The sequence below is a fragment of the Trematomus bernacchii genome, unplaced genomic scaffold (assembly GCF_902827165.1).
Source record: "Trematomus bernacchii unplaced genomic scaffold, fTreBer1.1, whole genome shotgun sequence".
In the NCBI taxonomy this organism is placed as follows: Eukaryota; Metazoa; Chordata; class Actinopteri; order Perciformes; family Nototheniidae; genus Trematomus; species Trematomus bernacchii.
The window spans coordinates 27407008-27434494 of NW_022987720.1; the positions used below are offsets into that span (position 1 = coordinate 27407008).

At 42.8% G+C, this 27487-nt stretch overlaps 1 protein-coding gene across 1 annotated transcript; it reads right to left on the reverse strand.

The window, feature by feature from the left end:
• Positions 1–12970: 12970 nt before the first annotated feature.
• On the reverse strand, positions 12971–24132 carry LOC117493237 (modulator of macroautophagy TMEM150B-like). Its single transcript, XM_034143691.1, has 6 exons — positions 24053–24132; positions 23176–23235; positions 22988–23055; positions 22509–22636; positions 21722–21899; positions 12971–13377 (listed from the first exon to the last, which is right to left on the reverse strand). The coding sequence occupies exons 1-6, from the start codon at positions 24115–24117 to the stop codon at positions 13157–13159; spliced, it is 720 nt and encodes a 239-aa protein (XP_033999582.1). The 5' UTR covers positions 24118–24132; the 3' UTR covers positions 12971–13156.
• Between the last annotated feature and the right edge of the window lie 3355 nt (positions 24133–27487).

Here is a 27487-nt window from a genome sequence, read left to right on the forward strand (position 1 = left end):
AAGGGATCAATTTAAAATAAAGAACAATGTGTAACCCTTTTTAAACTTCCTGAACATAGTGGCATCACTATGTAACACTCACGCTTTTATTGGCTAGCGCTCCAACACATTGTATGTGATTTTCTAACGGGTGGGACATCTCTAAGGGGTTGACCAATCACAACAGAGCCGGTCAGCTAACCAATCAGAGCAGACTGGGTTTCAGACAGAGGGTGAAAAGAGTATGAGAAAAATAAAGAGCATGAAGACATATCACAGTAGAGACACAACATACAAATATGAACCTGAAAATGAGCAGAATAGGGCCCCTTTAAAAGTTGTTGTGAAAGTAAATATAGTTGTACTACTTTCATGATAAACCCTCTCTGTATACTCTGAATTAAACTCTTGTATGAAATGCAATCAAAACTTCCACATATGTGTCCCAAGAACACTCAAACACACATGTCCTCACAAGGTTAGGAAATACATACGGGCAGTTTGTGGGACATAGACAAACATACACACACACACAAAGATCCCACACAGATAAATACTCACACAGGGATCTGAGTTTTGGCATTTGGTTAAAAACAATAAAAGTACACAACACATGTTAACACATAAAGCACGCACACACACACATACATACGCACAAACATACACACACACACTCTTGTTTCTTTCCTCTGTTGTCATGTGTATCAATACTTCCATTGATTCAATAAGCCACAGGCGTTACCGGGGTCAGTGTTGGGATATCAGTCGCCCCTGGCAACATATCCATCGGCCCGCCCCCACATCCTACACACAGCCCCCGTCCCTTCTGTCCATGCATTGCACTGGACTGTAAACCCAATGATGCCCTGTGTGTTTGTGTCCATCACTATGGAGCTACGGCAGCTGTGGACAGCTGTTTAACTATGTGTGTGATTGTGTGTGAGTTATTGAGTGTGTGTGTGTGTGTGTGTCCTGCGTGGGAGAAAGGAGGCGATGAGTCATGGCACACATACCACCAGGACACAACAGCTCCCCCTGTTGTCGGGGCAGGGAAACCCCGGAGGTGTGGGTGTATTGTCTGGAGAACAGAGATGTGACCGTGACATCATAGGACGTCTCGAAGTGGAGGAGGAGGAAGAGGAAGAAGAGGAGGAAGAAGAGGGGAAGAGGGAGGTGGGAAACAGGTGGAGGCAGTATGGGTTTTCTTTCTTTCCTAACGTTAGGAACAAACTGGTGAGAGCAGAATCCGTCACTCATTCCCGAGTTGTCGTTATACTTTGATAACTGTAGCTATCATCAGCTATTAACTTTTATGAATGAGCCTCACTGTTAGACGTTTTTTCTCAGTGGGATTTAGCAAGAGCATTGATTGAGATGTGATGCAGACGGATGAAAACTCGTACTGTTGGATATTTTGTGTGCATGTGCTTTTCTGTGCACGTATGTTGCCGTATATGGGATATCATATTTGTTGTTGCCTGTGGTTGCATCAGCCCCTGATTATCATGCATGAATACAATCATTTGTGAGATGTGTTTCATTTCCATTGCTGTTTTTTGGCTGAAAACATTTAAGTGGACTAAAAACTGTAATATTCAAGTTTCCTCTTTTCCTTTGTAAGCTAATACCTCTTAAAAGGCTCATTGTGCTACAGTGTCATCTGTTTGTAGCGCAATTCTCACATGCATATAGCACTTTTCTAGTGTTTGCCACCGCTTAAATCACTTTTAAAACGACAAGTGCATAGTGCATTTCTTACCTAAATGTTTTTACATGAATACATTTTGGCAGATGCTTAGCTGGCCACCATGTTGGATTCCTGCTAAAAAGGCAATCAGGCAATCAGTGACCAATCAGGTGCATTTAACGATTGGTAATACACCATGAGTGGTCAGTTGAGTAGAGCAGTTACGCAAGACGTTGGGAGTTATTTTGGATTCAGTATCTTGCCCATGAACATTTCGACTTGTTGACCGCAAGTACCGGGAATTGAACCACAAACCTTTGGTCCACTTTTGATACCCACTGAGTAACCTCTGCCCTCGCCATATGGTGGCATCGCAGGTGATTTCAAGATTTTAGGATTCAAACATTTCAATTAGTAACTCCTTGTGTGTGTGTGTGTGTGAGTGTGAGTGTGAGTGTGAGTGTGAGTGTGAGTGTGAGTGTGAGTGTGAGTGTGAGTGTGAGTGTGAGTGTGAGTGTGAGTGTGAGTGTGAGTGTGTGTGTGTGTGTGTGTGTGTGTGTGTGTGTGTGTGTGTGTGTGTGTGTGTGTGTGTCTGTGTGTGTCTGTGTTGCATCCAGAAAGTGTGAAACAGTATGTATCACTCTTCAAGCCTCCTTAACCTTTGTTGTAAGCCGGCCCAGTTCACTAAAACACAAACACTCACACACACATTTATACACAAGGACAGGACCCTCGCACGCGCATCAACTCATACGCACACACATGCACATGAGTGCTGCCCAGCAGGGAGAGGAAGCTGCAACACAATGATAAGGTCTGGGAACACAATGGGCTCAGCAGCGCACAGACAGAAGCCAGGACCAGTTTAGCTCTGAAAGGTCAACAAGCCTCTCCAAGCTTTCATTCAGTTCCCCCAGTTATCATTGTTCAACATTATAATAATTACTCTGATGGCCTTTATTTTGCAAATGTTGGAGCCATCCGGAAATACCAATGAAATATGAAAATGCAAGCCAGACCAGTGTAGAGAGAGGGGGGGGGGGGAAAGGTTACTTTTTTTGGGAGGGTTAACTTCTTTGATGTCAAGTTTCCCATGGCCTGGCCCAGCAGTGGATTGGACTTCAGGTTAGGGTTAGGGTTAGGAATCTTTAGTGTGCAGAACAGATTCATTTTTCATGTCATGATAGGGAATGTACTATAGAATGAAATAGAATAGTGTTACATGCAGGGACTTAAAGAGGACATATTAAGCACATTTTCAGTTTCATATTTGTATTGTGTGCCTCTATTGTGACATGTCTCCATGCTTTAATGTTCAAAAAGCTCTTTATTTCTCTCATACTGCCTTTTTACCCTCTGTCTGAAACCAGGGCCCAGTCTGCTTTAATTGGTTTTATATATGTTAGCCTTTGCAGACCATTCACAGTACATGCACAACAACCTATATAACACACAACCAGAAAGAGAAATCCCTTTAATGTCACTGATATTACAAAGTAACACAAGAGGCGAGACCACATTAAACATATTTCATAATAGAAGAGTATGTAGAGCATCTACATACTTTAAATTAGCATTTTCTTAAACACTTGTTCCTTCTATACAGCAGAAGAAAGTGTATTGATCAATTTTGTTGTCACCTTTCTGAACATTGCCTAGCTACAGTGCCTGTCTGTTTCTCTAAACTTGGGGCATACAGACCAACATCTACTGTAGGTAATGCACTGACTATACAACCTCACTTCAAACACCCAACCTCTCCCTTTGAAGTGTGTGAAACAGCCTTCTAGTGTTGCAACTTATACTATAAACTACAGTGACGGAAATGTTCAAGCAAAGGGATGAATAGGGCTTCATTGACATATTACCGTTTACATTGATAATGCCATCTTTGTTGTCGTACATCCCATAGAATGAGCCTGTGACGAGCCTCTCTACTGTAACCACTGATTCTGCATCAAGACATTAATTCAGCCCACGAGTGGCGCCAACCTCGAGGGTCAGTCTGGGCGAAAATCTTTACGATCCTCAAAGCAGCAAAGGAGCAGAGCAGGTCACAGCCCACTCCAAAATGTCACAGCTCTTACATAATCCCTGCATGTATTTTGTGTCGGGACAAACCACATATACCCGCTCTGAAGTCTTCCGACGAGAGAAAAAGGTCAAGACATTTCAGAGTGGAGAATGGCATGCTCGCCTAGCATCATGCAAAAGGTTAGCATGGAGACAATTACAGAATGACCTTGTCTTGTGTCAGTGTCTTATTGATTATCTCACAGTTATTGTGTGTAAGTGACCTATGAAGTTGTGCAAGTCTGAGTGTGGCTTTGTTAAATTGTTGTGGTGAGTGGGCAATGTGAAGCCTGTAACCTCAGTGGGTTGCAAAGATCACTGTCACACAGCATGACTCATTTGCAGAGGTGTGGACTCAATCACATGAGTTGGGCCCGAGTCAAAAAATGGTTTGACTTCAGAATCGACTGTCTAGAATAAAAAATGACGTGCAACTCAACTTGGACTTGAAGACCAATGATTTGTGACTTTATTTGGACATGAGCCTTTGACTTGAAAATACTTCCTGCAAAAAAAGTGTGTGGGGGGGGAAGGTCAAAATTAACTATTTTCGCAAAAAGTAATACAAAAAAGTTGAATCAAATGGGTATTTCATAGTCAAATGAAAGCATGAATATATATATACATAGTTAAAATGGAGCTGGCGTTAACGGCCTATGATTAGGGTCACAAAATGCCTTGTTCAGGGAGTTATAAAGAATGGTGATGTGAAAATTGTGCCACCAATAATTTCTCTTCATTTGCTAAATAAAACAACGCTATTTATTTCCAGCGAGTGGATGACTTGTTGATGATTCAAAAACTCAAAGTAAGGACTTGAATGCACAGACTGAAGACTTACTTGTAAAGCAATGGCTTCTGCTATATTGTATTATAATATTGTATATAATTGCATGAGTCAGCCTTAACACTGAACACATATCATGGATTCTATCATTCAGTTTTAGTGTCACCGGTCAAATCCTTTGATGCCATGAAAGACAGTTTTATTTTTTATTTTCGTGTTCAATGCCAATAAACCTGACCTCTGCTCAAATCCTTTTTCCTCTCTGGTAAATATTTACCAAAGCTCCAAAGCAATGCAAACCTCTGGGGACAAACAAAGCTTAAGGTATTGCTGCCAACTTCTAAAAACAGCATTATTAAAAACAGAAAGCCTTAGTAATGCAACCATAGACATTAGTTTCTCACCATCTGAAAAATGTCTAAAGCAAACCAAATATAGTTCTGCAGGACAGGGTTACATGTGAATATCTTCTCCAAGCTGGATGAGAAACTGTAATTGGAAAGAGTTGTTTTTGTTGCCATGAGAGTGGTACTTTCTACTGCATGAAGATCTGTTTTTCTACATGTTCAAAAGCAGTAATCTCACCAAAGAGACAGACAATCGGAGCCTCGTAAGTGTTAATGACTGTTTGCTGATGTTTCAGGCAAACAGACGTCTGCGGCGAGACAAAGGAATTATTTTCTGAGTGTCAGACAGAAAACTTCACCGCGTTCATGCATATTATAACCCTGCACGATACAAGGAGAAAATACCCAACAACCTAAGGTGTTTATGGGGATTTTGGAAAGTAAAGCGCAAATATGAGCAGCTGGTTAGCTTAGCTTAGCATAAAACATTGAAAACAAGGGGTAAACAGCTAGCCTGGGGGGTAAGGGTTATTGTAAGTCGCTTTGGATAAAAGTGTCAGCTAAATCAAAGCTAATGTTATATCAACCCACGACTATAGCCAGCAGCTGAGTCTTATTGTCACTCAGGCAAACAAAAACTCAACAAAGTCTGTGAAAGTGTCGCAAATAGCAAATTGTCCTTGTAACACAATAATATCTGACAGAAATAAAAATATATAGCATCTTCATTAGTGAGCTTGAGAGGTGCTAGGGTGCAGATTTGGATACGGTTGGATAGAGTCAGCTATCTCCCAGTTGTTTTTAGTTTTTTTATGCTAAGCTAAGCTAACGGGCTGCTGGCAGTAGCTTCATGTTTCTTGTAAAAATAGAAGAGTTATACGGTCTTATTTACTTCATGTCGGCAAGAAAGGGAATAAACATATTCTCCAAAAAAGTGCTCTTTGTAATTACCCACTTTTTTCAAAATGTTTCCTAAAAGTCTGACCTCCACTTTGATGGACTCCACTTTGTGTTTTCACTTGGAGAGGAGGAGAGTTTGTGCACACATTGGTATGGAAAGTCAGATATAGTACGAAAGCTAATTGCTATCTAATATGCCAATACTGGCAAAGCAAAGTGCATAGCGAGGTCAATCCAGAGAGTGAGGCATTGATATGTGCATACTTTAATATTCATAGATAAATAATTTCTCAATTAGAGAGAACACTTTTTATGTGGGAAAAACCATGTAAAAAAGAATATCATTCAAAACAATCTAGTAATTTACATAATTAAAAACATGTCTGAAGGGCAACTTCACATCTATGACATGTGTGTGTTGTTGGTGACACATCACTGTGAGTGTGTGAGTGTGAGTGTGAATAAATGGCCAGTGGCTCTGCATCAGTGCACACGCATGTAAGTGGGAGGGGAGCCATGTCCATGTGCTTTTTTCCCTCGCTCGTTAAAAGCAAATTTTCCCCCCAACACTCCCCCCTCCTCCCGTCCTCCCCTCCTCCTTCTTCCCCTGGCTCTCTGTCTTGTGTGATCAACAATAGTCTATTCTGTGCCGTCCCGTGCGAGTGGAGACACACCCAAAGCCAAGGCCACGGTGCGAGGGGAGATTGTTGGGCGGGGGCCAAGAGAGCGGGACACTGGCTCGTTTCTCGTCTGGGAGCGTGGACCCCGCCTCCAAGAGGGAAGAGGAGGTCGCTTTGGCAACACCAGTGCTCATTTAATGTGGTGATTTCCAAACCAGGGGTAGTTCTGGAGTTGCAAAGATTACATGGAACAATTTGGGACTAGCTAAACCCATTGAGTTAGTGGTAACACCTGAACATCACCATGAGTTCAGGGTGCATGGAAATGAGTTAGCAAGCTAGCAGAAACTATTAAAGCCTTTTTTCAACTCAAATCAGTTTTTTGGCCATATCCTGATTGTATGCAGGTGGATTTTGGACAGCTTGGACAACATAAAAACACTTGAATTTCTATTTCTGCAGATCAGATTTCTACAATGTGACTTTGTTTAGATCATCAGCGTGTCTGATTTCACACGCCCCACACGACACATTTTAAACAATATCATTTATGTCTGCATAGAGAAGAACAGTAAAAGGACATACATATTGAAGGTGCCATAGAGTACATCGACAAACCATGTAACAATGACAAGTCTTCACAATCAAAACCTTAGTACAGACCTACTTACCTCCATTTCTCATGCGTCCGCGTCATGTTCTCCAGCAAAGCTGTGTGGTGGCTAACGTCTGTGCTGTTCGACAGCAATCTCTGGTTGGTGATGTCTGGACACACATATCAAATCTGATCACTTTGAAATAAGAGTGTGGACAGTTGCCATTGCAGCTAGATGGTTGAAATGAGCTAGCTAGTTAGCTAAAAAAAAGTTATGAGTGATGAGTAAATAGTCAAAAAGTATAGAGTAATAGATAAACAGATAGTAAGCTAATGGATAAGAATCAAAAAGGCTAAAATGAGCTAACAAACCATTCAAATAGCAAAAAGAAAATTGCTCAAATTAGCAAAGTAGCAAAGAAATAAAAATAACTGCATAAAAAATTGTAATATTCAGGGTGGCCACTCAGGTGGTAATATTACAAATGCAAATAGAACTGTTGTAAACACTGACAGTTCAATTTGATGCAAAAATGATTGGCACATAGCTGCTTTCATACAATAGCATAAAAGAAATCCAGCACCATGCCGCCCATAGTTATTAATCTAATCTTCTGTGTTTCTCACCTCCTGTCTGGTTCTTGGAGCCCCAAAAGTCCCCACCTCTTCACACACACACACACACACTGGCCACAATACAGTCTCTGATATGTGCAGGGCCACATGCTGAAGGTCGTTCTATCGACCCGTTATTCTCTATCATGACAATCTGTCCCTAAGTGCCACAGCTGGAGCCCCCACTCACTCCGCTGCCTCCTCTGATAAGACCAGACCCTTCATTGTCTGATAACGTAAATATGACACACCAACACACCATCCCTGTCTTCACCAGCCAGCCTAATTATATAATTATCCCTTGTCTGATTGTGCCCGTGCAGCTGAGACGAGGGAGGGTCTTTTGTGTGGCCGGAGGAATGTGGTGCGCTTGGCATTTTTCAGCGAAAGGGCAGCTTTCTGGAAGACGCTGGCAAAGGAGCGGAGAGGAGGGTGAGATCACGGCTGCTGGTGCCCACTCTTCTCTCTTTTCAGTCTCTATCACTCAGTCCATCTTTCTGTTGCATGTCTCAAGGTCTTTATATCTCTCTCGGGATCTGGCTGTCACTTCTGGACAATTCCCTCTATTTTCTGGGCCTGTCAATCTCATCCTGACTCTTTCTACCCCCCTTACCTCAACCATTCACCCTAATAGTCTAGTTGCCAGCAGTGGGAACCGGGAAATGTTGAGTATCCCAAAGTTTTATGTTAGTAATGTATAGCACGGGTGCACATAGAAACTGCCAGATGCTAACTTGCATGTTGGGCAATGTGCACATTTAGCATAAGTTGTGTTAATTAAAGGGTTAGGGTTAGGGTCAGGGATTTGGTAGAATGTTTGAAGAGTGTTTTGGGAGATTATTGAGGATGCTAAATCAATTTCTGACATTTTCAGGATCAATTATGGCAGTTTTAACCAGAAAGTGGCCATATTTGTACTCTTTGTACCATGAGTAGTGTTGCGAACATAGGATAGCACAAGATGAAAATGTTTACCTCTACTTTGGACAATTTGTTTTCAAATAGAAAGCAATCTGTCCAATCCAAATGATCCAGAGTCCCCTAAAACTTTAAAATTGACCTTAATTTCATCAAAATCAACTCACCGGGAGTACAAATATGGCCTTTTTTTCTGGTTAAAACTGCTATTCTAGATACAGAAACGGATTCAGCATCCTCAATAACCCCCAAATCCACTCCAAATTTGTCCAAATCTGCCAAGCCATTTTTTTAACCAATTGTCCACACAGGCTATAATGCTAATTAAAGCTAATGAATGCAACTTATGCTAGTTTTGCAAATTGCACAGCAAGTTAGCATCCGGCAGTTTCTATGTGCTGGAGACCCCTACTATACTGTACATTTCTTACATAAAACGTTGGGGTACTCAACTTTTCCAGGTTCCCAATAGGACTCTATGAGCTGGCTAACAGGCTTAAACCTTCAACTCCATCTTCCCTCTCCAAGTCTTCAAGTTTGGCAGATCCAGCTGTCTTGCAGATAACGTGGCCTTTCGAGAGGGAATGCGCAGGATTTGGGTCTCGGATGATAAGAGCGGACGGACTGTTTCAGAGAAGTCGTGTCTGATAGTGAACGTGGAGGCGAGCGCTTCGCCGCGTGTTAGGAAAGCATTGCCATTGTTTCTGTTAGCTAGCTGTTGAGGGGATAAGAGATACTGGAGCACGAGCAGGTGTTAGCAGAGATTACAGCGTGCGCCTAGAAAGCATGCACCTCTTTCTTGAATCAAAGTCAAAACCAACAAGGCGGGCGTCACATTAACTCGTACACTACAATAGAAAACTCCAGACCTTTTTTTCCTGACATTTATATCAAGGGCCTCCCAGTCTTTGCACGTCGTCGCTACAGGTGATTCTATGAGCTTTATTACTTCATCGCCTTTTATACTCACTAATGAAAACAGCAGGGCGAAGGGTATTTTGGCGCCAATGCTTTGCCAATGAATTCCTCTGTATGAGCTGCTGTGTAATTCAAGAACACATTGTCATTCCAGCAGACACAGCACAAAGAGCACACAAAATAATTAGGTTAAGCGTCAACTTTTCCTAAATGCATGTCTAGTTTTTGTAGTACAGGTGAAACAGCCAGTGGTGGAAAGTAACAAAGTACATTTACTTAAGTACACATTTTAGGTACGTAAGTATTTTCATTTTATAATACATTATACTTGCACTGTACTACATTTTGGAAGCCAATTTTGTACTTTTTACTCCACTACATGTATTTATTTAAGATGTATTTACTAGACATACATTCAGATTTTGATACACAATACTTACAGTAGGAAAAATGTTTAAAATGTGATTATTTGGTATAGATTAAACCATCCAACATTATATTTCAGTAACAACATTCATGAAGGGGTTGACAGAATATGTATTAGCAGCAATCAAGATGTTTTCTGTTAAAAAATATATATATAATATAACAGTTCCATCTTTTTAAATGTCAACATATTTTTTTTTGTATTAGTATTTTCTGCAATGAGTACTTTACTCCTAATACTTTAAGTACATACTCCTAATCATACTTAAATACGTTTAACTAAGTTCCATTCTCAATGCAGTACATTTACTTGACTGAGTATATTTACAATGTGGTATTAGTACTTTTAGTCAATTAAAAAATACTTTATTCCACCACTAACATCAACGACCTGAAGTCCATGTTGCCAATCAGCTGTAGAGAACAAGTTGATCAGAGACCCGAGACAGCATTGTTAAACTGTTAGTAGATCTGCGTGCCGTGTGCAGCAGGAACGCTGGTAACCAATAGCACTTCAGAAATTCCCACAGAATTCCAATCTGCCAGTCTGATCCCCCCTCTGGTGATCACCCAGCGTGGAGTATGTGAAAGAATGCTGTCGTGACAGAGCAGGACACCGGGGCCCAGTATTCCCAGATCAAGCTTCCTCAAATGCCCTCAGTGGTTTCTTTTTTTAACGACATACAAGAGTGAAAATCAGATCACGAAGTACGACCAAAGACGGTGCTCAGAGACCCCGAGATAGTGTTTAGATAAACAGAGACGCTGGATGCCAAGAGTCGGACCTCTCCCACTTTCGGCATGCCTGAGAGGGCTCCATTGTCTTGCCCAGCTCAAACAGCCCTGACTAATTGTGATGAATGTTCAACCTCTATCTAAACGAGGGGAATCTTCCAAAAAAACATGCAGGCACGGGGCCAGAGGAGCATTTTCCCATCAGTGAGACAATCAGCCAGCGTCGATACACAGCGCCACTGCTGCTGGTCAGGGCACTTTGAGAAAAAGGGAATGACATCTTCACTACAAAAACTCGAAATCTTGCCAAGTATGTTTGTCTAGTATCTAGTCATAATATGTCTTTACACTTGATATAAAATAACTTCAGAAGTAACACTGCAGCGAGATATCGGCTCTTGTTTTTAGACAATGCATCATCATGTTAAGTCAAAAAAATCTTATTTTGAATTGTATCTCAGATGAGACACTTATCTTTTTACATATTTATTAGAAAATCACCAACATCAGAAAACAGAAAACTTTTGAGCATTTGCGACTTATATTGTAACACAACATTTCCTGATTCTGATCAAATATAGTTCAAAATAAGTTCTCCCAGCTAATTAAAAGATCTGATTTATCTAAATATCCCTTCTTATTTGGCAGATTGTTGTACTTATTTCAAGTGAAAACAGATTGTTTTCAATATTGTTTAACTTGTTTTTAGAGCAGCATGTTTTCCAGTGTTTAATGTGCAGGTAGGATTTTATTTTGAAGTACCATGCTTTTTGGTTGAGTGAGTTTTTGCAAAGCCCTTCAAAATAAAAGCCCCCTCCATGTATCTTATAGTGGGTTCTCACCATGCATTATGTCATTGGGAAACTTTTTTTTCTTTTCTCTTGCTAACAAAACCTTTCCTGCTCACCCTCCGTTCCCCTTCTCTCTTCCCCTTCCTCTATTGTACGAGCCAGCTGACAGGTGGAGAGGGAGGCCAGACCTTTCCTGGTATTCACTGTCTATGAATATCTGAATACATGTCACATTTGAAAGATGAACACATGTTTAAGGCTGGGAAGCACCAACAAGGATGACGTTTTTTTTTTTACTCCTACTTTTCGTTAGGTTGCAACAAACTAGCTAAAATTTGAGAACGATTAAATGTTAAACTTGAATTCAGTCTTTAATCTTAATTAAGGCTTAGTTTAATTATGTTGCACCAAAACTTTAAACTCCAATTTTACACTTGAGGGGGTACAACTCAATAAAGTGGGTTTACTAATCAGATTAGTTTGTAATTGTGCGGAGCTCTGGTGAATTTTTAATTCTGGATTCACTGATTTTAAACTTAAACTCTGATTAGAACTAATGTTAGATTAAATCAATCCTTGTTGGATTGCAGGGATACGTTTAAAGTAATATTAGAAATGACATATATGCATGAGTGATTGATATGTGGATAAGTTGCTCATATATGGTTCCAGTTTGAAGGTGATTAATGACTAAATGACAGAACACTGTGCAGAGGGAAGGATAGCTGAATGGTGCCACCGTGTGTTAGTATACATTTATTGCAGTATTGTCCACTTTTATACACTTTACATGCAACTACCACTTTGTATTTAAAGCTTTGTCAATTAATCTGCAACTAATTTTTCAAGCAATTACTATTTGGAAGGATTCTCTGCCTTTTGTGCGTAATTTGAGCAAATTAAATCACGAGGTCCAACACATTTGATGAAATCCTGATGAGTTTTAATATGATTATTTTTGTTTCTTACTTTTCTTTTATCTAAAGGGGCAAACAATGAATTAGGGAACTGTAAAAAAATTAAAAGAAATAGTAGAAAGATAATGCGTTCACAATTCCCATATGTATAATCTGAGAATGGCTAGACGGCACTAAAAGGAAAGGTATGTAAACACTTGAGACAACATATAACATAACATTTTGTTACAGTAAAGGTTATAATGCAGCTTTTCTTTAGAAATTCAAATATACAGATAACAAACAACATATAAAGATCAATATGTTGACAAATCTTTATTGCACGTTCTTACTTTAAAGGTGGGGTAGGTAAGTTTGAGAAACCGGCTCGAGATACACTTTTTGTTATATTCCATGGAATGCTCTTAACATCCCGATAGCAATGAATATCTGAAGTGCTTTGACAAAAAATCCATTAAAAAAATGTCATCTGTGGAAGCCGTAGTACTGTAAAAAGCACGACCAATCATTTGAGCCGGCCCGGCTAAAATAACTGGATGGCCTACCTGCTTGTCAGCCTTCCATCTGTGCACAAACTTATCTCGTGCCCTCATTGGTCATGTGCGCGTTTGTGTGTGTTGGAGGAGAGGCTCTGTAAGGAAGTGGCAGATTTGTTCCGGCTGTGTATTTTCAAATTGTAGCGCACTCGAACTGGTTTCTCCAAAATTACCTACCCCACCTTTAACTTCTTACGTTTATAGAAAAATATATTATATACGGTATGGTAATATCAGATACTCTATAAAGGAATGCAATGTATACATTATGACGGAAGATTGCTGTTTTTGAACCACATGCACTTATATAAGTTATTGTACTCGTGTGTTTTCAGTTTGAAATGCATCTACATGTAAACTATTGACCACTACTGAGGAATCCCCAAGAGATGGTTTCTGTATAGTGAGGTGAAGGCAGTCGATGTGTCTGAACTCAGCTGCGAAAAGGCCGAACAGACCGAAGGACAGCATGACCAGAACCCACTCACACACCGCAGCCCCCGAGGGAGAGCCTGTGTGGCGGAGAACCAGTACTGAAGAAGAGAGGAGTCAAGGAGCGTGACACTAAATAAATGCATGATGTAAAGAATAGAACACAATCAAAATATGTTGTTAAAATGTGACCACCAAGGAATCATTGACTAAATCTTCCTGTTTCTGAGCAGTGAGATCTAGTTCATGTTCGTGTTCTCAGCCTCTCTTCCTCTTGTGTCCGTTTCCTGTTCTGGTTTGTGGTTGTATTGGCGCCATCAATATGAAGGACTTTTTTAAAATAGAAACTATACATGTCTCGCTTTATACAGCGCCATTCAACGTTAGTTAATAATAATAATAATAATAATAGCTTGATTTTATATAGCGCCTTTCAAGGGACCCAAGGTCGCTTTACAACTAGTATAGGAAAAACAAACATAACAAAACAAAAGTCAGACAGACAAAACAACAGATCGATTAGGGGCCGAAAGCCTTGGCAAACAGATGGGACTTGAGGGCCCTTTTGAAGGCGTCGAGTGTGGGGATGTTTGCGAATCTCCGCAGGGAGAGCGTTCCAGAGGGTGGGGGCTGCCACACTGTAGGCTCTGTCCCCGAAGGTTCGCAGTTTGGTGCGGGGGATGGTAAGCAGGCCAGAGTCTGAGGACCGCAGGTTCCGGGGTGGGGCATGTGGGTGAAGGATGTCCGATAGGTACTGGGGGGCAAGGGCATGGAGGGACTTGTAGGTAAGGAGGAGTACTTTGTACGATATACGGGACTTGACCGGCAACCAGTGTAGGTGGATGAGGGTGGGAGTGATGTGCTGCCACGGCTTTGTGTGCGTGAGTACCCTAGCAGCACAGTTTTGGACATACTGGAGCCTGTCCAGGGTTTTTTTGGGAACCCCGAACAGGACACCATTGCAGTAGTCCAAGCGGGTGGTGACAAATGCATGCACGAGGGTTTCGGCAACCGACTCCGAGAGTGACGGTCGGAGTCTGGCAATGTTCCTCAGGTGGAAAAAGGCCGATTTGGTCACAGATTTGACGTGGGAATGGAAGGAAAGGGTGGAGTCAAGGATGACACCCAGGTTGCGGGCTTCAGGAAATGGGGAGATGGAGCAGCCGTCGACCTCGAGGATGAAGTCACCAACCTTCTGGAGCAGGGCCTTGGGTGCCACAACCATGAGCTCTGTTTTATTGCTGTTCAGCTTAAGGCATACTTGCCAACCTTGAGACCTCAGAAATCGGGAGCATTTCAAAACCACCGCGGGGTGGGGGGGGGGAGCTGTATTAGATTAACATTAACATGCTTATTGTTGTTGTAAGGGCACTGCCTTGCGGCCTGTAGCACCATCCTTTATGGAGCATATGTGAAGGACAGGAGTGAGCAGAGGGTAGAGTTGTCGATTCTTGTTCTGTTTTCTGTGACTATTTTCCCCACCCTCTCAGACTTTCAGTTGCGCGCGCTACTAAAGAGACGCGCTACCATGGAAACCAAACAATGGTGTAGCTGTATTAAAGTCCGAGTGGAAACAGTCCTGAGTAAATCTGATTTAGTCAGAAATCGGGAGAAATGCGGGAGAAATATGACCCCGGGAGGAAACCGGGAGAGGGCAATGAAATCGGGAGTCTCCCGCGAAAATCGGGAGGGTTGGCAAGTATGGCTTAAGGTAGTTGGAGGACATCCATGTTTTGATGTCATGCAGGCAGTTGATGAGGGACTGAGGGGGGAGCTGGGAGGATGGAGTGGTGCTGAGATACAATTGGGTATCATCAGCGTAACAGTGGAAATTGAGTCCATGATGTCGGATGATCTGGCCGAGGGGGAGCATGTAAATGGTGAACAGGAGGGGGCCAAGCACAGAGCCCTGGGGTACACCGTGGTGGACTGGGGCCGGGGGTGAGTTTGAGCCACTGATGGAGACAAACTGTTTCCTGTTATGGAGGTAGGATGTGAACCAGGACAGCGCTGTGCCAGTGACACCTAGGAGGTTTGAGAGGCGGGTGAGTAGGATGTTGTGAGAGATGGTGTCAAACGCTGCAGAGAGGTCCAGGAGGATGAGGATGCTGAGGCGGCCAGAGTCAGCAGCAGAGATGGGGTTGTTACTAAAAAAAAGTAATATATTACATATTACATATTACTTTAAAAAAAAAAGTAATATATTACACTACTTCGTTACTCTCTACATAAAGTAACTCGTTACTTTACTCGTTACTTTACTCGCAGGGCCGGCCAGCCCCTCCCTGCAGGCAGATCACGCAGACTGCTAAAGTTTCAAATGTTCTCTTTAGTTCAGTTTCCATTGTCGCATAAGACTGATCCAGATAGCCTCTGACTATGGCTGTCCTCTGTCTCCTGCTATCTGTATTTTGCGCAGTATATCTCTGAACGATGCGATGGTGATTCCACTGTGCAAATGGGCAACATTACCTCTACTATGAAGGATGCTACAAGCCTGTCCATCTCTGCTTTGGTTACCGGTCCTCCAAATTCTTGCGGCGGTGCACTCACAACATCCTCACTCTGGGTTCGGGGGTCCTTAGCTATTAGCTTCACCTTAGCATGTGTTCTTTGCAGGTGTTTGTTGAGGTTTGACGTGGTGTTTACAGCAGTGGATAACAGCTTCTGGCCTGGACACAGTTTGCACCTCACCGTCACATTCCTGTCTATTCTTCGGACGAACTCAAAATAATGGGCATACCTCCACCCCTCGAAAGTTATCGCTGACTCAGCCATGTTTATGCAGCACTGCACACGGTGATGTGGACGTGCAAGTCGCGCAGATTACGTACATATAAACCTGCGGCGGAAACCCCTCTTGTCTGTCAGTATGATTATGACTGATTTTATAAAAGTAACGAAGTAACGCGTGTCGGGGCAATGTTAGTAACTGTAGTGTGATTACTGAATTATAAAAGTAACGCGTTACACTACTCCGTTACCGACAAAAGTAATATTATTACAGTAACGCGTTACTTTGTAACGCGTTACACCCAACTCTGGTCAGCAGCAATGAGGAGATCGTTGGTGATCTTGATGAGGGCAGTCTCAGTGCTGTGTTGCTGTCTGAAGCCGGATTGGAAGGGCTCATAGAGCTCATGGTTGGACATGTACAGATTGAGTTGGCCGGCGACCACTCTTTCAAGAGTTTTGCTTAGAAAGGGAAGGTTGGAGATCGGCCGGTGGTTCTGGAGGTCGTCGGGGTCCAGGCCAGGTTTTTTGAGTATGGGGGTGACTGAGGCCATTTTGAAGCTGTTGGGGACTATACCAGGAGCCAGAGAAGCGTTGATGATGACCACCATGTAGGGACAGAGGGTGGGTAGGCAGTCCTTGACCAGGGCTGTGGGCATGGGGTCCAGGGAGCAGGTGGAGGTCTTGGCCGAGCTGACCAGTTTGGCCACTTGAAGAGCATCCACAGGGGAGAAGGAGGAGAGGTTGGAGTGGGAGAGGCGCGGCGCTTGGGGTGCGTTACCAGGTGGCTGAGGTGCAGGCAGGGGGTGAGGGCCATTCGCCAGGAGCTGCTGGTGGATGGCCTCGACTTTCGCCTGGAAGAAGTCGAGGAATGTGGAGCACAGATCGGGAGCCCCTGAGGGCCGGGGGGCGTCAGGGGGGCGGAGTAGGCGGTTGATGGTGGAGAACAGTGTTCTGGGGTTGCTTTGCTGGGCACCGATGAGACGGGAGTAGTAGTGAGTCTTGGCATGGGCTTCCTTATACGTTTGGACATGGTCACGAAAGGCCAGGAGGTGGACCGTGAGGCCAGTTTTTTTTGGAGAGCCTCTCCAGCTGGCGACCAGAGGCCTTCAAACGGCAGAGTTCAGTGGTGAACCAGGGGGCAGGGCGGGTGAAGGAAACAGTCCGGGTTTTAATGGGGGCGAGGGAGTTGAGACTGAGGGATAGGGCAGTGTTGTAGTGGGCTACCAGGCCGTCCACGGTGGAGTCGGAGGGACCCGAGGCCATGTGGGTAACTATCAGGTTGGATAGGGCCGGTGCACTCACAGTCTTGATGTTCCTAAACATAATGGTGCGTTTAGGATGCTGCCTGGGCAGGGAGACCGGAACAGTGAAGAGGATGGCGTGATGGTCAGATACAGCCAGGTCGAGGCGCTGTAGGTCGGGGGGCGGAGAGCCGGTAGAGCACACCAGATCCAGCGTGTGGCCTTTGATGTGGGTTGGGCCCTGGACATGTTGCTTGATGCTGAAGCAGTCCAAAAGTGAGAGGAATTCAGCAGCGAATGTGCAGTTACTGGAGTCCACGTGGATGTTAAAATCACCGAGCAGGAGAGTTGATGGAGACATGGAGCAGAGATAGGTGAGTAACTCAGACAGCTCAGACAGGAAGGTAGTGGAAGCTTTAGGTGGGCGGTAAATGAGGGCAACCTGGAGCGGAGCAGACCCAGTCAGTTTGAAGACAGCGCACTCAAATGAGGTGGTAGTAGGTACTGGGAGTTCTTTAACCAGGATGCCAGCTCGATGGATAACAGCCAATCCACCGCCACGACCCAGGGAGCGGGGCTTCTGGATGCACAAATAGCCTGGGGGTGTAGCTTGATTGAGTGTCACAAAGTCCTGCTGATTTTGCCATGTCTCTGTTAAGCATAGGATGTCAATCCTTCTGTCAGTGATAATGTCGTGGATGAGTAGTGCTTTGTTGTTGAGGGAGCGGGTATTCTGCAGCATAAATGTGACATAGTTGTTCATAGCTGCTGGGGGGAACAGGGAGGGAGAAACCAGCACACTGTCAGCACAGGCCAGGGACCTCAGGTAGATAGAGCGAACGGGAGGTTTGGTCGGATGACGTCGTTTGTTGTGATGACGACATCGCCGTGCGACAGACCGTCTGTCAGAAACAACTGCGGGGATAGGAGTTTCGGAGTAGAAAAACTTGCATCTGGATGCCCGGTGTATGTAGCGGGGACGACGCAGAAGCCCAAGGGATTTGATAACGGCAAGGCAGTCGGGGATAGTGTGGTAGAAAAAGTTACGAAGTTCCAGCGGGGAGTATTGGAGCAGCATCACGAGAAGAGCGGCGAGCCAGCTAGCAGCTAGCACCATTAGTCCTGCAGAAACCGGACCTCGAACCTTGGCAGCGGTGATGGAAAACAGCCCAGTTGGAATGGCAGGACTGAGGGAGGGTTCGTGGATAGTCCTGGGAGTGTGGCAGAGAGGAGCCCAGTCGGAGAATTCCGGAACGGGGACTACGCGGATAGCAGAGCGTGATGGTGAGCTCGTTTTGCTAATGGCAGGATGGCAGAGGCTAGGAGCTAAACAGCAGCCAAACATAGTCGGCTGAGCAACGGAGATGGCAGAAACACAAAACCAGAGGAGAACAATCTTTCCGCTGTATATGGGAATTAAATAGATTGATGGCAGGGAGTGGTAGACACGAGAAGTAAGCGTCGGCATGAAGAGCGGCGAAAAACACGCCAGCGTCCCCTCAGCAGATGCCACTGCCAATACTTGTGATTCAAGTTAAATCTGTCCTGCAATTTTTAAACAATTAAATACAGCTACTGTAACTTGAGATTGATTTAGGTGTGGCAACCACATGCCATCAAAAAACTTTAAAAACAAAGTGGGAATAGGCAGCTGACAGTTATATCTCTCACAGGCTCCGCCCTCTACTGGACTCTATGGGTACTACCTTATCATGCAAGCATTCACCTACTGAGTTTTATATAGACGTAGCCGGCCACAGGGCGGGCCTACCTGAATGCGAGCGCATCTCACTTCCGTATAAAAGGAGGCCTCGCCTCTCGCTCATCATCCTTTACTCTTCAGCGAGCGGAGGTGATACACTAGCACTGAGTCTGAGACGTTTGAAAGGAGAAAGGAAAGCGAAAAGTTTATCGAAATGGAGTCACTCCTGGAGCATCGGAGCTGCCCGTCATGCCCTGGCCTGGTTGCGGGAGCGGATCCGCACCGCCAGTGTTTTCAATGCCTGGGGCAGGACCATGCCGAGCAGGGAATGGGCCAGACTCCGGCCTGCGTTGCCTATCGCTCAATCCCGTTGCTGAACCGCCGGCATCGTGCGGAGCACTTTTGGAGGGGGCTCGGCCCGCAGGTGCACGTGGAGGAAGATCCGGACCTCGAGGTGGTGGAAATGGACGATCTGGAGGACATGCCATTTGAGTTCGCTCTTCCGAGGGACCGTGTGGTCGAATTCGCGGAGGGGGAAGATGGCGACATCTCCTTGTCCGACACCCCCGGTTCCGATGGCCAGGAGGGCCCATCACTCAGGTCTGCGCGACTGGACTTCCCAGCGGTGATGACCCAGGCGGCGGAGCGTGTAGGCCTACCGCTCCCCCACCGCTGCCACCGAGGCCTACATGTATAAGCCGCCTTAGGCAACGACGCTGAAGTTGGCTTCCGATTCAGAGCTTCCGATTCGGCAGTTAAGGGGAAAGTTAAGGGATATTTAATTTACAGCGCTGAGCGAACAATCCTCTGTGTTTGTACCTCTTAAATCGCTGCATAGCCGATTTATTTGGACTAGATTATCCCAGAGAGTCTAAAGATTCTTTATAACACAGTTTTAGATTTGTGAAATATTAATTATATTTGTGAAAATACAAAAAAGGAAGATTTCAGTGCTTTTTTCGTATCCTGACCACATTAGACCAGGTCCTGATCTAAAACCTAATAATGATTGTAATGCATGACTGTGCCAACATGTGTCTCCTCCTCCCTGCTCTTGTTTTGTAGGCTGCACCTGCTTTTCAGGAGACCAGGCCTCACAATTATGTTCTTTCTGCCAGTGCATCAGCGGTAAGAGTCCATCACAAACTGAAGGGTCTGTCACCTAGCACTGTTTTTGAGCACACTTTTTTGCGAGGCAAACGCGTCAGGGTGTGCTCTATCAGCCGCAGCCCGGACTTCTCCACGGTTACAACCGAGGGAGAGGTGAGTGAGGCGCAGTGGCTGCTAAAGCCGGTCAGGGACAGTGAGGTGGAACGGTGTGTTGGACGACAGTGCGTGCATACATCGGGGCTCCACCCACTGTACCCATAGAGTCCAGTAGAGGGCGGAGCCTGTGAGAGATATAACGTCCGGGTTACGTATTGTAACCCTTGTTATATTAACACAGGCGGAGCCCTCTACCCTGGGGCACTGTCTGTCCTATACCGCTCGCTGAAGAGTGGTGTAGGATGATGAGCGAGAGGCGAGGCCTCCTTTTATACGGAAGTGAGATGCGTGCGCATTCAGGTAGGCCCGCCCCGGGGCCGGCTACGTCTATAGAAATCTCAGTAGGTGAATGCTTGCATGATAAGGTAGTACCCATAGAGTCCAGTAGAGGGCTCCGCCTGTGTTAATATAACAAGGGTTACAATACGTAACCCAGCGTTATGGCTAGGTGGTTGAAAAAGTAAGCTTAAAGGTGGGGTAGGTACGTTTGAGAAACCGGCTCGAGATACACTTTTTGTTATATTCCATGGAATGCTCTTAACATCCCGATAGCAATGAATATCTTAAGTGCTTTGCCAAAAAATCCATAAAAAAATGTCATCTGTGGAAGCCGTAGTACTGTAAAAAGCACGACCAATCATTTTAGCCGGCCCGGCTAAAATAACTGGATGGCCTACCTGCCTGTCAGCCTTCCATCTGTGCACAAACTTATCTCGTGCCCTCATTGGTCATGTGCGCGTGCGTGTGTGTTGGAGGAGGGGCTCTATAAGGAAGTGGCAGATTTTCTCCGGTTGTGTATTTTCAAATTCTAGCGATCTCGAGCCGGTTTCTCAAACTTACCTACCCTACCTTTAAGATAAATGGATTAAATAGAAAAAACATAATTTAGAAACAGTTAAAATAACCTAAAAAGTAATGGACACATTTTTAAAAAGGTAAGATAAATGGTTAAAATAGATCAAAGTAATTTATAAACACTTGAAATAGTTAGCTTATCTTGACTTCAGATGTTAGAATCTTAAGTTATGGATAAATCATTCAATAGTTAGCTTCAAATTAGTAAATTGTTGTTTTATAACAAAAGATAATGTTTGTTAAAGGTTGAAATAGATTGCTTAACATAATGGATTTTGATGAAACTAAAGCTCATTCATTTGAAATAAGTATAAATGAACACCTTTGGACTGACTGGGTTACAGATAAACACTTTAAGCTCAACATTACTTAGCACCAGACACTTTTTACGCTGCGATGGACAGTCTTGCACTAATGTACATTCTCAAAGATATTGAAGTGACTGTTATTTTTGTATATATTGAGTGTTGTGCTTTTAAGTGTAGATATAGGTATATACATATTTACATACATATTTGTATGTATATTTGTTTTTGTATTCGGGATTGTGGGAAACGGTATTTCGATCTCTCTGTCCGTACACACAAACTGAAAGATTGACAATAAAGTTGACTTTGACTTGACTTTTACAGACAGGAAGGATACTCAGGACGACCAGCAGGGTGCAGAGGCTGCAGCAGGCGGCCCTGACCGGCCCGACCCAGCAGCGGTCGTGAGACGGACCGGCCCTGTAGGTCAGGAGCAGCTGCACCCAGAAGTAGGCCAGACCCAGGATGAACGCCAGGAACGCTCCCAGCAGGTGAATGCTCTTTACGGCTGATATCTGTACCTGTGAGAAGAAGAGCGAGGAGAGACTTCAATGAGCACAGAGGGATTATCAGGGTTTAGATTTTTTTTTAAACATGTATTTACATTTATCACATTACACAAACACAAATAAATAATAATAAAAATAAAAAGTGTGCAGTTACTAGAAATCAGTTTCAAGTACAGACTAAGAATATATTTACATTTGCAAATTAACAAATTCAACAAAAATACAATAAAGCACATCCACAAACAGAGTACGGTTTACAATTCTCCAAATAGATTAACCATATTCAACATTTCCTCACAGTAGTTTAGTCTTTTCACTTTAACCTTCCATAGATTCTGCAATGTCCCCATTTTTTATCAATTCCAAAAACACTTCCCAAATGGTGTAAAATTCAGAAGCTTTCTTCCTTAGTATATATGTGAGTTTCTCAAGAGCCAGTGGCCCAGGGAGGGGCAACCAACATGTTTCCAGCACAAAGCGATTGAGCGCCTAGCTTGTAGAGGGCAAAGATTAACTATGTTTCTTTCCGTAACCGATAGCGAACAGTCTTCTGGATAAATGCTTAAAATAAAAAGGGCTTAGATTTGATTATTATTTACTTTTGTAAGTTGTTACCTGGAAGTTGCCAATGATGGAGATGCCTACAGAGGAGATGAATCCCAGAATAATGCCGGCTATGTTGGCCTTTCCATGATTACCAAAGTCCTTCACCTGCTGGAAACGGATGATGACGATCCACAGGGCTGAGAGACACAGAGAGAGGAGGGCAGAAGATGATGAAGAGGATCAGGTGACATATTGGTGTAAGAAAAACATTCAACAACCACTGGTTTACATGTTGGGATAACAAAAGAACCATTACATCAAAAACCAAATAAAAAAACTATTTATATTTTTAAATCAGTTGTCCCTACTACAGGGTCAAGAAGACTAAAGTATATGATGAAAAGAAATCTAGAAAATAATCAGTATTAAATAAAGGGTAAGCTCACTTTATAAATCTAAATAAAGTCCACATTAAAGGAAGAAAAGATAAATAGCAGCATTAAAGCCTTATGCTAGTCCAGCAATGACATAATTAAATCCGTAATTACCTAAAACAGAGCAGATGTTGCACATCTGGGAGAAGAGACAGCTCTGAGGTTTGTACGATCCACAATCACTGACAGGATGTGAGAGAAAAGAAGCGTTATTATTCAACATTAACTCATACATTAGGATTCAGGATGACATTTTACCTTAATTACTTTATTTATGTTTCCTCATTGAGGATTTTACCGACCTGATGTAAGGGAATCCTTTTGTGAGGTTGACTGATCCATTTGATACAGAAACAGCAAACCTAGAGGGAAGAAAAAACAAACATATTGGGACTCAGAGATAAATTCTCAGAGGTGTTAGAGAGGAACATACATTTAACTTCTTATTCATTTAATTTGTTGTTATACCTTGATGGAAAAAAATACTTTATATTTAGTTATTGGACTTTTAAGCAGAGAAAAAACAGAGCAATAATGGCTCTACTTGAAAAGTCAGCTTTAGGTTAATGTACGTGATAATTTGTCACTGGATTTACTGCCAGGGGGCCACACAATTATTGTTGTCTCTGACAAACATTACAGTAACATGAATTCAACATAACCACCAGAGGTCAATGAGTATAAAGTCATAAATATGCAAAATAAATGTTAGGCCAAAGGGTCCAGTCGTATCGAGATAGCTGAGGAAAGCCACACACAAACATACACACACAAATGTATATTATATATACAGTATTTCCATATGGTGTCTGCTGTAACACCTGTTCAGATTTACTAGTGATCAAGTGAGCAGCTAAGTCTTAAAGTGAGCTATAAGTAATGTATAATTGGTAAAACTGCTACAAACTAAATAATGAATACAATTACTTAGCTATAGTGCCAATGGAAACATGTCAAAACAGCTCAACAATGATAGACACCGTTGACATAATACGCTTAAAGTAATGTTGAAATACAGTATACTGTAATAAAATGAATTTACATATTTAGCTAAAAGTAATGGCATTTTCAAGAAAACAACACTTCCTCTGTAGATCAGTTTGGATACATGAGATATGATTATTAAGGAAAACCTTCAATGACAACAGCACTTATTAAATAAGGAAGCTGAATACTCACACAGTCCAGATGCCCAGAGTGCCAAAGACAGCCTGGCAGATGGGGAGCAGAGCCCACAGCCACATGTTGGTGCAGATGGGGGGAAACACACACCTGTCTTACAAACACAGGAGGTCACAGGTAAAGAAAAACACACATGGAGGATTTAAACTCAAACCTCACAAATAAAATACTTTTGATGTGAGAGAGACGTTTATACTCACTTATCAAGGTGCAGCTCTCTGTTGAATCATCACTCAATCATTGCCATTATTACCATAATGGCACAAACAGATGATACACACTTACACACTGCTGTTCTTATGTTTCACACACAGTGAATAAGCCATATAACATCACTATGATCACAATGCTTACCTATTTGGTTATTGCAAGAGGAAGGGTGTGCATTAAGAGAGTCACAACTTAGCAAAAACTTAAATCTTTAACTACCTTTATTCCCTGCACTGTGGATTATTAAGTTGTGCACTACACTGTTAGTTACGGTAAATGATGGCTTCTTGAACGAGTTCCTCCCAGATCTGACAGTGGGTTTCCCCTCTTTCACAGTTTACCTTTTCCTTTCCGGTAATAAGTTACCCACAAAGTCTAAACACTAAACCACAGAAACACAAATACCAAAGAGTGAATGAAGCGCATCCTCAGCAGCCTGCAGTCTCAGGAGGATCGTTATGAATGTTGAGTAAGGAAGCAGGCCCGGTTCTACGGGGGTGCATAAGGGTGCATTGCAAAAATGAAAAGTGAAAAAAAAAAAATGTAAAAAAATATTACATCAATCAATCAATCAATGTTTATTTATACAGCCCAATATCACAAATGTTACATTTGTCTCAGTGGACTTCACAGTTTGTACAGAATATCAGTATGACAATACGACACCCTCTGTCCTTAGACCCTCACATCGTACAAGGAAACACTTCCAGAGAAAAACCCACAGTTTAAAGGGGAACATGGGAGAAACCTCAGGGAGAGCAACAGAGGAGGGATCCCTCTCCCAGGACGGACAGACGTGCAATAGATGCCGTGTGTAAATCGAAGAGATAATACATTTTACAGCATAGGTAGACCAAATGTTTGGAAATGCATGTGTCTATAATAAGAAGATGAATCCACGAGGATGTCAACAATCCTGTGGGAGCCATCAGGGAAGTAGTATGATGAGAGTCAGGCAGGACCGCAGAGATAGGTTCAGCCACGACTCGAAGTCCACGACTCAAATCCAGAACTCAGGATAGAGGATCCAGGACACAGGACCACAGCAACAGGATCAGCCTCGACTCAGGATCCTGGCGTAGATATAGACACAAAAAGAAAAATGAGAGTACACAGGTACAGACAGACAGAAGGAAGAAGTAAGGTGTCCCCCCACAGTCCAAGCCTATAGCAGCTAAACTAACGTGTCTACGTACATGCACTCCCTTAGGATAGGTTGAGGGACAAGGGGTAGCAAGTAAGGCAAGGCAAGGCAAGGCAAGTTTATTTATATAGCACCTTTCAACACAAGGCAATTCAAAGTGCTTTACAAAAATGGAAGACATTATGAAAATGGCATTTAAAATCAGTCATTAAAAAGAAAAGATAATAAAATAAACATTAAAAGAAAAAATACATGGATAAAAGTTAAAAGTTACAGTTCAGTTTAAGATGTGAATAGTTCAATTAAAAGCAGCGGCAAAAAGAAAAGTCTTCAGCCTGGATTTAAAAGTAGTCAGAGTTGCAGCGGACCTGCAGGTTTCTGGGAGTTTGTTCCAGATATTTGGAGCATAATAACTGAATGCTGCTTTACCATGTTTAGTTCTGACTCTGGGGACAGAAAGCTGACCAGTCCCTGATGACCTGAGAGTTCTGGATGGTTCATAATTTAGCAGTAGGTCAGACATGTATTTTGGGCCTAAACCATTCAAAGCTTTATAAACCAGCAACAATATTTTGAAATCTATTTGTTGACACACAGGAAGCCAGTGTAAGGACTTCAGAACAGGAGTGATGTGATCCACTTTCTTAGTGTTAGTGAGGACTCGAGCAGCGGCGTTCTGAATTAGCTGCAGCTTTCTAATAGATTTTTTAGTGAGGCCTGTAAAGACACCATTACAGTAGTCGAGTCTACTGAAGATAAAAGCATGGACAAGTTTTTCCAAATCCTGCTGTGACATTAGTCTTTTAATCCTAGATATGTTCTTTAGGTGATAGTAGGCTGATTTAGTAACTGTTTTAATGTGACTGTTGAAACTCAGGTCAGAGTCCATGACTACACCTAGATTTCTGGCTTTATCTGTTGTTTTGAACATTGCAGACTGAAGCTCAGCGCTAACTTTTATACGTTCTGCCTTGGCTCCAAAAACCATTACCTCAGTTTTATCTTTGTTTAATTGGAGAAAGTTCTGACACATCCAGTCATTGATTTGTTCAATGCACTTACTCAGTGTTTGAATTGGAGCATAATCTCCTGGTGAAATTGTTACGTAAATTTGTGTGTCATCCGCATAGCTATGGTAACTTATTTTGTTGTTTTTCATTATCTGAGCCAGTGGTAGCATGTAGATGTTAAAGAGAAGAGGCCCCAAGATGGAACCTTGAGGTACCCCACATGTCATATTTGTCAACTCAGATGTGTATTTACCTATAGAAACAAAGTTTTTTCTGTCCTTTAAGTAGGACTCAAACCAATTTAGAACTGTTGCCGAAAGTCCCACCCAGTTTTCTAGTCGGTCTAGTAATATGTTGTGGTCAACAGTGTCAAACGCAGCACTGAGATCTAATAATACTAACACTGAAGTTCTGCCACTGTCTGTGTTTAAGTGGATGTCATTGAAGACCTTTACAAGAGCAGTCTCAGTGCTGTGGTTTGGACGAAATCCTGACTGGAACACATCAAAACAGTTATTTAAATGCAAGAAGTTACTCAACTGTTGAAATACAACTTTTTCAATGATTTTACCTAGAAATGGCAGGTTTGATATTGGCCTGTAATTGTTCATTACTGAAGCATCTAGATTATTCTTTTTTAAGAGCGGTTTAATAACTGCAGTTTTCAGGGCCTCTGGAAAAATACCTGAGTGAAGAGATGTGTTTATTATATGAAGTAGATCTGAGGCCATGCAAGGAAAAACATCTTTGAAAAATCCTGTTGGAATAATATCAAGGCAGCAGGAGGAGGATTTCAGAAGTTGAATAATGTCCTCTAAGTTTTTACCATTAATCTGATGGAATTGTGTCATGGTGTTTGAATTGATATTAGGTGGACATAGGGACAACACATTTGCTGTACCTGATGCAGAGGCACTGACTGCTTGTCTAATTTTCTGAATTTTGTCAGTGAAGAAGGAGGCAAAATCATTGCTTCTTCTACTTCATTGCTTCTTCTACTTCTACTTCTACTACTTCAAGTAAGAAGTAAGGAACAGAGGTGGAGAGGCACAACGTATCTACGTACAT